The sequence below is a fragment of the Ruditapes philippinarum genome, unplaced genomic scaffold (assembly GCF_026571515.1).
Source record: "Ruditapes philippinarum isolate M1 unplaced genomic scaffold, ASM2657151v2 ctg1150_1_1_1_1, whole genome shotgun sequence".
Lineage (NCBI taxonomy): Eukaryota > Metazoa > Mollusca > Bivalvia > Venerida > Veneridae > Ruditapes > Ruditapes philippinarum.
This window is the reverse complement of record NW_026860971.1, coordinates 12840-29679: the sequence shown is the minus strand read 5'-3', so window position 1 is coordinate 29679 and position 16840 is coordinate 12840. Positions and strand designations below refer to the sequence as shown.

The following is a 16840-nucleotide window of genomic DNA, read 5'->3' as shown; positions in this document are numbered from 1 at the left end:
TGACCAGCAGTGAATTTGTCAGAAGGATTTTAACATTGAGTGATATTGCCCAAAATAATATGTTACCACCTGATCTAACTTCAAGTAATATTTCAGATTATTTTATCTCCTGGGGAATTGCTTTCACATTAACTTTTGCAAAATCTTTTATGTTTACCTCTACCCCATCTAGAACAAGTTACATTGAAAATCCAAAAAAGATGTGGGAGGGGTACAGAAAAATTATTATCAATGTTATTGTAGGTCAATGTAATTATGTTCTTAAAATAAGATAATGTAAAGTTGAGTTTTATTTAACTTTTAAAAACATAGATTTTAAATAAGCTTATAAACTCACCATTTATCCTGCTAATGCTGTGATATTTTAAATACTCAAAGTTTAATAAATATTTCTCATCTGACAAGTGAATTCAAGTCTAGTCTATTCACTGATAGGATCATCTATTGATTCACAAGCCAAAACTTGTTCAATATTTGAAGTATCATGTTACATGATATAATTGTACCACACAAAAAAGAATATGATATTTTACATTTTTGTAAATGCTTGCTGTAAGGGATTATATATAACTATACATACATGTAGCTATAATAATATTCAAAGCAATTTATGGAAGATTTGGTGCTTTATGAAGCAGGGCTTTTTTCCACAGGTTGGGAAGTAGCCCTGCCCTTAAAATTGTGGAAAACTTACTAGATAATTTGCAAATGAGGAGGTAAAAACTTGATGTAAAATTAAATTTGATGAAAAAATACATGATTTTAAAGATTTTTTCTTTAGGGAAGCTGCCTATAATGGGCCCTGCTATAAAGGAAAAAAAACTGTGAAGCGTTATGTATATATTCATTTAATGGTAACTGTGACCCAATTTATATTGATGGAAAGCCAATATAATATTTTTATATTATAAAACATTGTTATAATTTTTCTTTTTTGCATTTTGTTAGTAGAAAGTAGTTTGCATAAAGTCCTTTAAGAAAAATGAAACATAGTTGGTCACAACTATATATTGGGTTACAGCATTTCTTTATCAACATTGATTGAATTTATGCATTGACCAGCTTCGTTTCTTGTCAAGTACAACTTTTTACCTTGCCATATACCATTCTCATATTTACGTCATACATGTATATATAAACCTATTGAAGTATGATAAAAATAAGAGAAATAATATTCTAAAAGTTTAATTTGCTTACTTGTCTTTTTGGATTTCAGCATATGCATATGTTAAAATTACTATTTTTGTAGAAATTGATATATTATGTTAAGTTCTAGTATTCGAATGTGCATAATTATTTAATTTCTATAGCTTAACTGTTATACCTGAAATGCAAAAGAAAGGCTTCCTGTGGTGTTATTTATTTATCATATTTTGTTATATATTTATTTCTGTTTGTGTGTTATTTTAATAGACAGGAAGTCACTATTCTTTCATTTGAATGTTAGCATTAAAAGAGTCATAAAGTTTTAGGCTAACATCCAAATGCACTTGCCATATAACTGTGAAGATAACGCAGGAATTATGTGAAAGATATTGTACTATAATGTGAGAAAATAATACACTAGTGCAACATTTTAGTGAAAATACTGCAAATGTGATAAAAGCATATATTAAAAATATACTTAAAACTCTTTCTTGCATTACAAATATTTTCAGATAAATGATTTCTTTTAAAGATCATTTGTGAGTATTAGTACATGGCCACTGTTTTGAAGGCAACTTCTGCATCCATCAATATATATTAGTACATTAATATACATGAAAAATATATTGAACACTGTATATAAGTCTTACATAATTACTATGTGATATGCTGAAAGCCAAAAATCTGACATCTTTTATTTAAATGTCAGTTTCTTTTGAGCATCAAATGATCAGTAAGTGTTTATTCCAAAACAAAAGCAAATATATACTCGTACTGAATTTGGAAAATATTTTTTGTTAATGTAATAATATATATACAAAAATAATCAAATGGACTTCATTGCGGTAGCCAAGTTTTGATTATAATGTATAATTTCCAAAATATGCGTCATTACAAAATGCAAATTTTATATGTATGAATTTTCATTTTATTTGCTAAATATTTATATCTGGCATGTGTTTTTGCAAGTTGGATCACAAATATCCAAAATGAGTGTTATTTTCACATTTCTACAATATCGGATACGTGCAATAAATGTAGCTTACTAGATATACTTATTTTGTGTGATATATTTTTTTATACTGTTGATATGTTAACATTTTTAACAAATCTTTAATAATCTACTGTTCATTATTATTGTGTTGATTTTTTTTGCTTCTATCGCCTTACTAAGTCTTTATCTGAAGTTTGAAGACAGTATTTTAGTCCTGAGTATTTAATTTGTCAATTCATGGGCACCTGAGGTCTTCCTCCACCAGTAAAGCTGGACCATAATGACCTATACTGTGTCGTAGTGACGTTAAACCCAAATCAAACAAAAAAATCGGTATATTTCCTTTATATCTATAGTATACTAGGTCCGTATTTCCCAAGTATACGAGTCATATACAGGCTTGAACAATCCGTTTTTCTGCAAGAATACATTTCCGTATACTTCCTGTATATAGTTAGTATACTAAGTCTGTATATGTTCGTATACTAGTCATATACGAACTAAGAAAATCCCTTATTCTATGAGTATACCAGTCCGTATATCTGTAATATTCTATGTCCGCATTTGTATGTATATGTGGCATATATAGACTTAAAAAAAGGCCCGTATACTAAACGTATACGACTCCGTATATTGTATGTATATCTGACGTATACAAAGCCCGTACTTGCATGTTTTCGTAACATATTCGAGGTCAAATATTCCCGTATTCTATAAATATACAATCCCGTACATTCCTGTATTCTTTAAATATACAATCCCGTACATTTCCGTATTTTATAAATATACAATCCCGTACATTCCTGTATTCAAGAAATATACAATCCCGTACATTTCCGTATTCTATAAATATACAATCCCGTACATTCCCGTATTCTATAAATATACATACCGGGAATTTCTTGTATTCGACCAATATACCACTATTTTACAAAAAAAAAAACTTGAAAAAATATATATACAGGTTTTCACTCCCTGTATACTACACATGCACGGGTTCATATACAAACATGTATATGGAGCATATACGGAATACCGTACATGCCTTTTCAATATAAGGACTTCCCGTATACTCGGTGTTCCCTATACGGACTCGTATATTTCGTCCGTATATTAGACATATACGTCCCGTAAACGCCCGTATATGCTGAAAATACGGGACCGTTTATTCCCTTATATAAGGGTCTTTTTCGCAGTGGTATGTCATATTGTGAGGTAATTGTATGTCCCCCACATTGTTTTCAAATCCCCACATTTCTCAGTTGAGTGAGGGACAATCTCCCATAATTTTGAAATTCTAGATGCAACACTTGTAGAATAGCTACAATATTATTGTCGTGTTAGAACGTCTGTCTGTCCGTTCGTCACATTTTTGTGCCAAGTCCATAACTATGTCATTTTTCAAAGGACTTTGAAAATACTTGGCACAGATGTTCACAATAATGACACGATGTGTCATGCGCAAAACCAGTGGACTACAGTTGAAGGTCAAAGATTAACATAGTCTGTTATAGGGTGTATTTTGTTTCAAGTGCATATCTTTCTCATCCATCAAGGAATTTTAAAATATGTGCATATTGAAATGTTGACAATAATAAGACGATGTGTCATGCCAAACACACAGACCCTTATCTCCAAGGTCAAGGCCACACTTACAGGTCTAAGCTTAACATGGTCCTTTATAAAGTTTATTTTGTGTGCAGTCGATAATTTTTAGCCCACCTTAGCACAAAGTGCTCAAAGATGGGCTTTTGTGATCACTGCGTCCAGCGTGTGACCTTCAAAAAATGGCATTAAACTCTTAAAACAACAACTCCTCCTTTACCTGAATGGGCCAATATTATGACAACTAAGCAGGAAAGTTATTTGCAAGAAGCCCTTTAAAAATTCCATTTCATGCTAAATTCTGGTTGACATGGCAACCAAAAAATGAAATTGAAAAATGTGAAAAAACGAAAGAGCTTAAGAGCTTAGATATTTGGCATGAAACATCTTCTAGTGGATGCAGTGATTTTTTAGAAAAAAAATTCGCAACAATCCATACCCCTGAAATTGTGAAATTTTAGCGCGATAATCTATCAAATTGCGAAAAAATAAACAAGAATAAATCATCACCTGTAGTCACTTTATTCATACATTTTAATAATAATATTAATAGTTTCAGCTTTCTTCTTTTTATTCTCTCAAATATATCAATCAAATTCTCAAGATTATCATTTGTCAGTTCATTATTTTGTTTGGTACTGAAAAGCAATCCTGCCAATTATGAATTTTTTTTACACATTTTTGTGATTTTTTTATGTGTTTTTGGCATTGTGAAGAGTCCTTTTTTCGGGGTCGAAATCAACCAAAAAATCACTGGGATGTATGTATACCAAGTTTGTTCAAATAAAAGCCGTAAGGTCAAAATTGCTCCCATTGATTTTCCTTATATAAAAACCAATTAAATGAAATAAAAAAAGATATAAATTCTGTACATAATTAAAGATAGTGAAAAATTTCTTTCATAGAATTTTCTAAATTATTGATATATAAAGAAATTTTATGATTAATTAAAAAATAAATTTTTTTACTCAACATCACTAATTCCGCGTCATCACTTATTTCTTGGAAATGGCATATTTTCATGTGACCAGTGTAAAAATTGGTCAGGATTGACAGATTTTATTCAAACACCTAAACAACAAAGTTTTGTGCAAACTAATTTAAATCTCTAGATTTTTTACAAAAACAGAACAACATTTTACAAATTTCAGAAATATGCACCAATAGTCCATTAAATTTGTGCATGCGCTGAAACAATCATCATCTTCTAAATGTTTTTTGTTTGTTGAAAAAATAAATTTTGAGGGACAAAGTAAAGATATTTTTATGCCCCCGGGCATATAGTATTTGAACTGTCCGTCCGTCTGTCCGAGCGCCCGAGAGGGTATATGTTGGGTACTGAATACCCAACAACTACCAATCCTACTCACTCCGTATGTATTGTTGGGTATTTTCTTTGATTGTTGGGTACCTTTTTTTACACAGTAAAATACTCAACAAGAATACTAATGTAAGAACGTCCGTCAATCTGTCCGTACGAGGTAAACCTAGAACGGCAAGTTGGATTTTTCTTAAGTTCTACCTGTACCAATGGCTTCATAATTTACACATTTACTAATCCATACAAGGTTTATGATCTGGGCAAGTTACATAACTATGGCTTCCATTTGCACCAAGTGATGGCCCTTTTCAGCACTTAGAAAATGAATAATGGTTAACTTAAACCGGTAAGTTGGAAATATCTCATGTTCTATCTGAACTAATGGCTTAATAATTTTCACACTTTCTTATCAATACAATGTACATGATATTGCCAAGTTATATAAATGTGCCATCCATTTTCCCAGTTGTTTCCCTTTTTATCACTTTGAAAATAGGGCCTTGTATGGTTAACCTATTCCGCCAAGTTGGATTTATCAAAAAATTTCACCTAATTACTTAATTTATTTAATGATATCTTTCATATTTGGTAGGTGGGACCTTTATCGATCCTCTAATTTTTGTGGCGTTAGGCGTTTCTAGGTCAAGGTAACTTGTGTAAAAAACAAATTTAAAATTTTCTGCTCATACAGCCTTTATTTTTAAGTTAATGTCTTTCATGTTTATAATAGTCATACCAAGGCAGGTCCTCTTCCTTTTCCTTTAGTAAGGGGTCATTTGGGTCAAGGTCACCAATGTCAAAATTTTTTTTTTATATACTTTTAAAGGTGTATTTACCTTATTCTATCGACAGATGTCTTGTATATTTTGAAGGAACATAAATTGAGGCATTCTCATTTGGATGGAGGTAGGGGTCAGTTGAAATGTTGCATTGCGGGTTAATTAGTCAGACATAAGTTATGTAAATTAATAATGAACACAGTTTTACAATGTACATGTATTTTCATTTCATAATGTGAACTCTTAACATGACATATTATATTACAATATAGGAAAACAATATGGACAAATGTCAAAAATAATAGATAACGTTTTTGGGAGTCGGTAATAGAAAGAGCATCGGAACACGAGGCTATCTGATTTATAAATCAGATTGCCGAGTGTTTTGATGTTCTTTCTCTTTTGTATCATAGTCAAACATAAAAACACGTTCCCTGATACCACAATAATTATAAAACCCAACAAAAAAGTAACCAATGAACGGGCATCTGAATATGATATTTCCATCGCTTGCCCTTTCTTTGTCGTCACAATATGTAAACCCCTGACAAAATGAACCAATCAATGGGCATGCTCTTGAGTGCGGGTAACTAATACCTGCACTTCATTAACGCACTGTGCATGTATATGTATACGATTTAACTCTGTCACGTTTTCAACAGAAATGTTCCCTAACTATGATACAAATACTTATTTCATAACAATTTATGTGAAAGCTGTTATCTAAAAACCCAGTCTGGGGGGTTTGAATTTGGTAGTTGATTTGTATAGGCTGTATATCTATATAGTATTAAAATGTGAAACATCTGTGCGTTTTCTTGCTACTATACAACAGAAATATTATCTACACATCAATACACTAGCTTTTACATTTTGTCATAGATAAACACACGTGTATAATAAAAAACAATGTAATATACTTCTGCTGATATATTTTATATTATATGCTTCTTTGCAGTGTTGCAAGAAAATATATATTGAATGACTTATATCCTAAAATAAGTCGTATTTAAGCAAAATCATTGGTACGAAAATTTTATATTGTAAGAGTATCTGTATCGTGGTTAGGAAATTTGTCTAGGATGTTTTGGATGATGATGTTACTGTTTTTGATCACAGCTGTAAATGGAGATAAAGGTAAATATCTTTTCTACCTGTGTGTGTAAGATCATTTAAAATAAGCGAATTCAATTGGAATGATATTTAAGGCTGATAAATGCTGTTAAGATTCAATAGTTTTTACAAATTAAGTTTAAATTGTGTAGGAATATATGCTTATTGAAACAGTCTTGAATCCGTTTCTGGAACCAAACAGGACTAAGAAATGAATGTAAACTTTCTTGCCCAAGGAAACAATGGCTTGTCCCTAACAGAGTATGAGCAATCCTTAGATAGCGCGATGTGTTAATATATCCACTAGGCCATGCCGCCATGAATAGAATCAATACTTTAAAGGCATAAACATGACTTTGCGACGAATTTACAACATATAATGTAAAGTTTATTTACGAATACAAAAAAATAAATAATAGAAAATATCGAAGTCACTAAATAATACGCAAAAAAATAGATTAATTTATTTTCAAAAGATTATGGTTATATGTTGGCATAACATAAAGGCCCTACCAGTTGAAACTATGTTAAGTTACTAAACAAGATAAGACAATATCTATATAACATTTTTTTAGCGTCCTGGTGCCATTTTGTTTATGTTCTATGAAAAGGATTAATCCTAAGTAGGAGAGAAAAAAGCCTAATTATGAGTTTTATTACTCGTAAGTAGGACTTTGTAATTTCTACATAGGACATCATTTCTAGTACGTAGGAGATAAAAACCTTAATAAGCACATTATTATTCATTCACATGTTTTACCGGAGTTAAGGTACTTGTCAAACAAATCTAAATTTATTAGTGCAAGAGCTAAATTAAAAAGTGTTAACTCGTATCCCAATTACAAAAGATTATAAATTGTTTAAAATCTACTAAAATGTACGACAAAAACCATTTGATTTCAAAATCAAGTACTGAAGTACAGGTGGGACTTTGCTATTCTATGTCATTTTGTGATTTTGTTATCTGTCAGATAAATATATTTAAAAGTAATGCAGTCTCTGTGTTTCTTTAGAGGTTAGCATTTATATGATCGTTTCAATGTGTAGACCATAATAAATTGAAAATTTGCTAATTCAGAAAGGTTTGTAAACACTTTTGTTTTGTTTTTAGAAAAGCTCAAGATTACTAAAATAAACATCCTTTTTTAATTTTAATTGACTGTTTAAGCATATAATCAGAATGTGTACTTTTCGTTTAAATAAGCATAAAACTGACATTTCAATTTCATACAGCTTTGTGAAATGACCAAAGTTATAACTTATTTTATAGTTTTCAGTGAATTACTAATTTACCCGTGAAAATTGTATATGATAATTTCACAGTGAAAATTAACAAAATATAATTTCACACCATTCATTAAAGGAACTACTTTTTAAAGATTTCCCCCAAGTGTTACCTCAATTTTATTTTTGCTAACAATTCCGACATTGTCGGAGTGAAGCTTTTTAGAACAAACCAAAGCTGAAAGGGATAAAAAAAATAAACACTGTAAAAAAAGAAAAGAACTTACTTCAATTCATTCAGTTTACCAATCTCTAATCTTTTTTATATTTCATTTCAACAGTCTGAAAAATGCACTTCCTTCCACATGCAAAACTGCTTTCGATGACATTTTGGCATATTTAAGTATCCTACGAGCAATTACTGTAATTCAATGTGTAAAAGCAATTACATTCACCAGACAGAAGGAAAACAACAACAATAACAACTCAGCGTTCGTAAAGAAAGCCTTTCAAAATTCCATGTTTTCCAAATTCCAAGCGGCTTCTCGAATGTTTAATCAGTTATCAACAATTATTTATTGTCTTTAAAGCTGCATGCCTCCAGATGCAAAGTATTTTATTAAAACCAAACTTGCCAGCACTATTAACTGTTGAGAATTGAGAACCGCTCAAGCCGGTGCTGGGGGCGTTAGGGATGTTGCACTTATACATTATTCCTCATGTACAGGCTCAATCAAACCGAGTCTGCTTTTTTCATGGAATTTTGTTGTGACTGATGCTTCCGATGGATCACTTTGTTTCCAGATTTTGGAACAAAAGTATTGAGATTTAAATAAAATGTAAAATGATTCAAGATAAAAGTAATAATTTCCATATTATATGCGATTTATGACAGATTTTGCAGTATTTGTCGACCTTAGTTCTATTGCGTTTCTAACGCAGTAAGGGCTATTTTATCATATTTTGACCTCCTTTTTGGTCATTAAAATGGATTGTAAGTGCTGTTTGCCATGTTAAAGATATTTTCTTTCTTTTTTCACTTCACAATAGTTATATACTTTATAAAACATTTTTAAAATGTTCCTCTGGAGGCGTGCTGCTTTAACAATCCTCAAATAAGTTTTTTCTCTTGAAAATGTATGTAGAATTAACAAATCCAATGAAATCCCTCTGAATCAATCTCATTTTATTTGTTCCTCTCGTGAAATTTCATATGAAAGACTAATAAAAACGTCCGCGAATAATAACATAAATAATCTCGGCATGCTGTAACTTTGTTTTCTTCTAGAATTGTTTGTTTTAACTATTAAAACAAGCGATCATTCGTTTTAGGTATAAAATAGATAATTTCATCATCACTTAATGGTGATTTTTGGAATACGTTCTTGCTCAAGAATTCATTGAGGAGTACAAGTGGGGAAAACAATTTGGAATTCAAGGTGATATCGAGGAAATTTCATTTAAACTTGTATTTAAACATAAGATAAAACGATTCTTTTGTGTGTAAGATGTTATTTAATTTCATCTCGTGAAGTTCAAAAAAACATATTCTCACTCGTGGGTACGCCATCCGTGTGAATACTGTTTTTTAAACTCACGCGATGAAATAAAATTTCATCTTACATAAAAACAAACACATCTCCTTTATCCATTTGTAATGTTTTACGTATTTTATGTTTAAGATGTTTTATTATTATGACGTCATGATACGTAAAAGCATACATGCCTACTAAGTAACTATTCTTTTCATAATTATAATATAATTAACGTCTTAAAACACGACGCTTAGTAAGTCTTCGGTCATTACGTTAAAACATGTACACTATTTATCAAATTTCCTTTTACTGAAACCATATTGAATATTGATAACAATACTCGGTTTTTCTCATATTTGAATATCATTTCAGGCGTACAGCCAGAAGTGTGCAAACCTTACAAGGCAGTTATCATATGGGAAACACAGGCACACAAGTCCGATTTCTTCTATCAACAGAAATACTTTATTGCAGACTTAATCAAGGAAATTCCGGATAACTCAATAATACTTTTGAAAGTGATTGGCAAAGGTACAATCCTTCATTTTAAAAAAGATCGTTCGAATGATACTTGGGTAATAAAATTAGCGGCATTTGATAAACCAGGACAATATAAAAATGTATCCGATTTATTTGAAAACATCAAAAATGAAGTTTCTAATATTTCAAATACAAATTTGGCTGAAGAATACTTCATTGTCGTAGATGAATGTTCTGAGATGGAGGAACAAAATGTAAAAGCGCTAAAAAGAAAGAAAACGTTTGTGGTGTTTGCTGGGGATACAGATCCACCAGCTGTTTGGGCAAGACTTTCAACAAGCAAGGAACATTTGATAAAGAACTATAGTAGTGGTGAGATTGGACATTTCATTAAAATTTTTTGTAGAGGTAAGATGATTTGAAAGTTACAGTCAAGTTCATTTTACTTTGCAGATTAAAGAAATACAACTTAGATATAATACGTGTGATTTTATTTGAAGAAGCTTAAGGTAATGCTCTATTTTTTCATGCTAAATCATTATGAGATAAATTAAACGTCAATAAAATGACATGCAGAAACGTTTTGTTTAGCAGTTAAAATGTTACTAAAATTGCATGCACTTCTTTTTGAGTTGTTAAAAGAAAGGTCACTCAAATTATAACTACAGTGCAGCAGTTAGAAGTAATGTCACAGAAACTAAATGCACAATCATTTTATTATCAGTTAGAAAGATGTTACAATTATGTTTAGCTGTTAGAAAAATAGACACTTAAAATTAAGTGCTAAATTATTTGAATTTTTAGCAGATAGAAGAAATTGAAATTACATGCACATTTATTTTGGTTATCAGATAGTTAAGACAGGTTACTAAAATACTCGCCAAATCATTTTATACATTCTTATATATTATTTTATACATCTTGCCATTTAGTTTTATTTTCTTATTTTCAAAATTTCTTCTTAATGATACGTTCATCTAACTTGTGATCTTACAGATTCATTACTGATGTGTGACACCGACATGTATTGGAATGGGTTTCGATGCTACAGATGTTCGTATATATGTACTAGTATTCCCTCCGAATTCTGCCAGAAAGAATGCCCCTGTATGTAAAATATTGATTTTATTTCTTCATTTTTAAAAATTGTAGGCCAGCAAATGATCGTTAACTCATAGTTTTATTGAAATCACATTTTCATAAGTCCCTTAAAAATATATGTAAGTAGCCATTTGCACATCTTTTTACCCCGCAGTTGACATTTATAATTTTCCTTTGATTCAACTGCTAAATTACGTGCGAACATATTTTTTATGTTTTTTACACGTAATGTAATTACGGAATTAATGCCATTTTATGAGTTATAGGGTTTGAGGCGAAAATGAATTTAACTGTCTAGTTAACATTGACAATGCATTGATACAATTACACGCTTTATTTTGCATTACAGTTTTTTGTAGTTCTTATTGAAAGAAACTTGAAATTGTAATGTTTATATCAATAATGAATATCAAGAACACTGGAACTTTATATCCCTAAATATGGCGTCATCTCCAATCAGTGCTTTTATATATTTTACCTCAATTTGTTTAATTATTATAAGTTAAATGTACAAAATACACCTTTTTCCAGATTACACAACGCCGAATACTGATAAGAACATATCTGAATCGAAAGTTTGTAACAACAGTATGTATTAAAACAAATGTTTTATATGAACGATATATACTGATCTTTCATTTTAGTACTTAAAGTAGTCTACAATAATACAACACTCGCATTATTCGATTTTCAAAAAGAAACAAGCTTATATATAATGTTACATAGAGTAGAAATAAACAACTCGATTTTTTTAATAAATTTCTTCAAGTATAAGTTGAAATTTCATTACCTTTTTTCAGATTACGTAACGCCTAACACAGAGAAACACATATCTGAATCGAATGGCTGTGACAACAGTAACTTTACCGTTATTATCATCTTAGTTATTGCCTTGATTCTTTTGATTATGAATACTGTCATTCTAATCTTTGTTCTACGTCCAAATATCTGCACTGGCAAAGGGTGGAAATTGAGGATCCTCCGTTAATCAACGAGTCTGTGACATCTCGAACCCTTGACACCTCGACCCCTTGACATCTCGACCCCTATGACATCTCGACCCATGACACTTTGACCCCTAAGACACTTAGACCCCCTAAATTGACTTGACATTTCGACTTTTTTTTCTAAAATGTACTTGCAAAACGTTAACTTCGAAAAAAAATGTGCATAAAGGCGAAAATATAGAAGAAAGGTAAATTTGTTTACAAGTTTGATTATTTACTCGATAACGAGTCTGCTGACCTCCAGTGTTTTTTTTGTTTAAAATCTTTCTGTCAATTTACTCTAAAATCATGCAAAAATGTTATAAGTGTTTCTGTACTGTTAACATTATTAACAAATGTCTATATGTAACTTCTTTGACATGTTTATAAACTGAAAACACTAAATTTGGCAAAATATCAACTTCACTAATGTTCTTAATATGCGTGCGTATTTTTGTCACATAGTGTTTGGCACGAGAACAAAAATGAATTCAACCGCCTTCAAGTCAGTTTTATCAATAAATTACTATGCATCAAATTACAGAACATTAACGCAGATATCATTTTCATCAAACAAATGAATAAATGTTAAGTACTTGTTTTAATTAAAAGCTACCCTAAATCTTTAAAGCTGCTATCCGCCAGAATTCCGCTCAATCTAATTAAATCAGCTCTTAATTAACCCTACGCATTAGGATCTGACGACCACCAAAAGGTTGTCACCTTCTCATGACCTTTCAAACAGCCAATCACCGGCGAGCTTTCACAATTTGGAAGCGATACGTTTTAGCTAACCTGAGCAATGCTCAGGGTGAGCTATTGTGATGGCCCTGTGTCCGTCGTCGTGCGGCGTGCGTCGTGCGTCGTGCGTCGTCAACTTTTGAACATTGACAACATCTCCTCTTAAACCAATGACTGCACATCAACCAAACTTTACAGAAATGATCCTTGGGTGGTCCCCTTTCAAAGTTGTTCAAATGATTCCGGTCTGTTGCATATGTAGGTCATAGGGCCAGAAAAGGATTTCAAAAAACACAAAATTAAAAAATCTTCTTGTCTTAAAGTACATGGGCCAGAGCTTTGATTTTTGGTATATGGTATCATCTATGGGTCCTCTACCAAAGTTGTTCAAATTTTGTCCCTAGTGTCAAATTGGCCCCGCCCCGGGGGGTCATAGGTTTTTTCTTATATGTATATAGTAAAATCTAAAAAAATCTTCTTCTCCGATTTGGCAAAGGCTACAGATTAGATATTTGGCATGAAACATTGTGTAGTAGACCTCTATCAAGATTGTTCAAATAATGGCCATAGGGTCAAAATTGGCCCCGCCCCGGGGGGTCATTGATTTTCATGACATACATATAGTGAAAACTTGAAAAATCTTCTGGTCTGAAAGTAAATGGCTTAGAGCTTTGATATTTGGTCTATGGTATCATCTGAAGGTCCAATACCAAAGTTGTACAAATTTTGTCCCTAGTGTCAAAATTGGCCCCAGCCCGGGGGGTCATAGGTTTTCCTAATATGTATATAGTAAAACATAAAAAAATCTTCTTCTCTGAATTGGCAAAGGCTACAGGTAAGATATTTGGCATGAAACATTGTGTGGTAGACCTCTACCAAGATTGTTCAAATAATGGCCCTCGGGTCAAAATTGGCCCCGCCCTCGGGGGTCATTGATTTTCATTATATACATATAGTGAAAACTTGAAAAATCTTCTGGTCTGAAAGTAAATGGCCTAGAGCTTTGATATTTGGTCTATGGTATCATCTATAGGTCCAAAACCAAAGTTGTTCAAATTTTGTTCCTAGAATTAAAATCGGCCCCGCCCTGGGGGGTCATAGGTTTTTCCTTATATGTATATTGTAAAACCTAAAAAAAATCTACTTCTCTGAATTTGTAAAGGCTACAGGTTAGATATTTGGCATGAAACAATGTAAAGTTGACCTCTACCAAGATTGTTCAAATAATGGCCCTCGGGTCAAAATTGGCCCTGCCCCGGGGGTCATTGATTTTCATTATATACATATTGCGGCGGTTACATAAAACATGACAAGAGCATGAGCATTAAAACATCGACATCATGTGTGTAATAGTAATACCATTATTATATCAAAATATATCTGGCACAAATGTTATAACAAAAATCAATGACGGGAAAAGCCCAAGAACAAGAACACGACACATTATTGATTCGATATACTGACCTAAATTATCGGTCGATAAATAAATACTGTACTGGTATATGGTGGTAATGATATTATGATTTTGCATTGAATTGAGTGCCAGATAAGGTTTCCATTTTTAAAATGGCCAATGCAGGAGATCAATTAGTTTCACATGGCTACATTGTAAAATACACATACATGCAAATGTACAATAATGTATGTACTCAGAAATGCAAATAACACATGTTTCTGAATAAAGTATATCTATCCGGTACGTTTCTTATTTTCTAAATAGATTAATCTTGCTAGATTACACAGAATACAGGTTTGATTTGAAGTCAATACGAGTAATCATTTAAACCTTTTCAGAGATGGCCAATGACAATAATAATTTGGAAGACATTTTTTCACGTCTATAAAAGGGACCGACCAATACAAAGTGGTATTTGTCTTCTACTACCTTCATATAACAATACACTCATTTTCTATTAGATCGTTCTTTATTTCGAAATTTACCTTCCTCAATTGCTAATTTATATGCTGATTCTTGATAGAAAAATACGATGACTAACATAAACAATACAAGATAAATATTTTTCCTGAAACAATACAAGATAAATATTTTTCCTGAAATATAAATGTTTTCTTACATGTACTTACATGTACTTAATGTAGGCATACTATCTAACGTAATATTAAACACTTGATAATATTGGACATATAATATTTCAACAACTTTTTATATTCGTGCTCTAGTGACAGACATATTATTCCATAAATTGTTAAAACCTAGTTCGTGTAGTAGGTTTTTAACACCCGAAGCCCAAAATCATATTATATTAGAATTGACCTTGTTATCTGTTGATAAGTTATTTTTATCGGCAAATTAAAATGTGGATATTTTTGAAAAGATGCTTGTTAACATTATTCCCCTATAATTGTTCCAAGGCGGTAGGTACACCTCTGTGTTCCTTCAAGTCTGTTTTGTTACTTGATTTTTATGTTTACATGTTTTGTGATGTCTGCCTTGTTGGATTGTCGTTTACAGTAGGTATTTTCTCACACCCCTCCCATTTTTACCCCCTCCCTTTTCCCTCTTACAGCCCTTATTCCTTTAATTCCAATATGTGCCCGTTTTTGTTTATATTACTTCACACATTATATGTCCCTCTCCTTTCGCCGCCCTTATGTTTACTCCAGTTTTTGTTTGGTGCATTCTGCGTGCCCTACTCGAGTATGTCGAGGGGCTGCGTCCTGTGAACGTTGCCTTTACCATGTTGATCTTTATTCTTGTTTTTTATTGCATATATCACCTTTCTTTGGAACAGGAGCTATAATGCCTTTGTCCATGATACGTGATAAGCACCTCTACTATATAAAAAGTTAAACAATCTACATAATATCGGTGCTAATATATGTCTTGCATCAATAAATGTTTAAGGAAGTAACAGATCCTCACCTGCACTTTTTTTCCGTTTAAAATTTCCTAAAGTATTATATATCCCATCAATACTAAAGTCACAATCAGTTCTTTACAACAATATTAAAATTTCACGATGAACAATTTGTTCTGTATTTGGGTCAGAATAAACGATATCATTTGGAAACAAACTTTTAAAATGTTCATAGATATCATTTGCAGTCAAGTTCATATCTTCTTTACATTTTTTTTCTGTATTTACGAATCGGGTCCCAAAATCTCTTTGGATTTTGTTTCGCCGCATCATGTAACTCAGACCTCTCTGTACTAATTAACGTCTTCTATTTATAATCAAACAAAAGATCATGTGTTTTCTGACACCGATACGCTTTTATGCAGGATATATTTCAGACTTAGCGGTTCTACAATCGCACGTAAATCAAGGATTAGATCTATAGTCTTTTGTTCTGTGTATTCATAAATATGTTTACATCATAAATTTTAAATGCACTGTCAAACCGACGATACCATCAACGTTGATACTTGACGAGATTATATTTGTAATAATATCATTTAAAAGACCTGTTTTATACAATAAAGAATCTATATGTTGGTCAACACGGCTTATATCCCATTTTGGTTGACGTGTACTATTTATATCATTTAAAAACTAACTTTAATTTTTGTGAGCTGCAATATTGTTTTGAATAGGTACAGGAACATGGTGTTGTAAAAATTAGGTGCAGTGGCAAACAATAATGAGTCAACCGGTATTATTTCCTCTTTATTTGTTTCAAATTACTTCAAACTTTTTTTCTAGCAAAAATCAACAATTTGTGACAAAGATAGTTTGATTCTTTGTCTGATGCCTATCTGTAAAGGACGGTTTGATTGCATGGTTAAGAAAATCCGAACCACAGTGAAGGCGAAACAAATACGGTGGCAATCAGATTAACATGCAAGAAATAAC

General features: G+C 31.7%; 1 protein-coding gene across 1 annotated transcript in view; it reads left to right on the top strand.

Annotated features, from left to right (window-relative positions):
- Positions 1-16840, top strand: part of LOC132714073 (uncharacterized) — a 54198-nt gene that overhangs the window by 27897 nt on the left and 9461 nt on the right. Inside the window, exon 3 of the mRNA XM_060696806.1 lies at positions 11194-11304. Coding sequence (XP_060552789.1) covers positions 11194-11304 — 111 coding nt within the window. The remainder of the gene's footprint in view (positions 1-11193; positions 11305-16840) is intronic.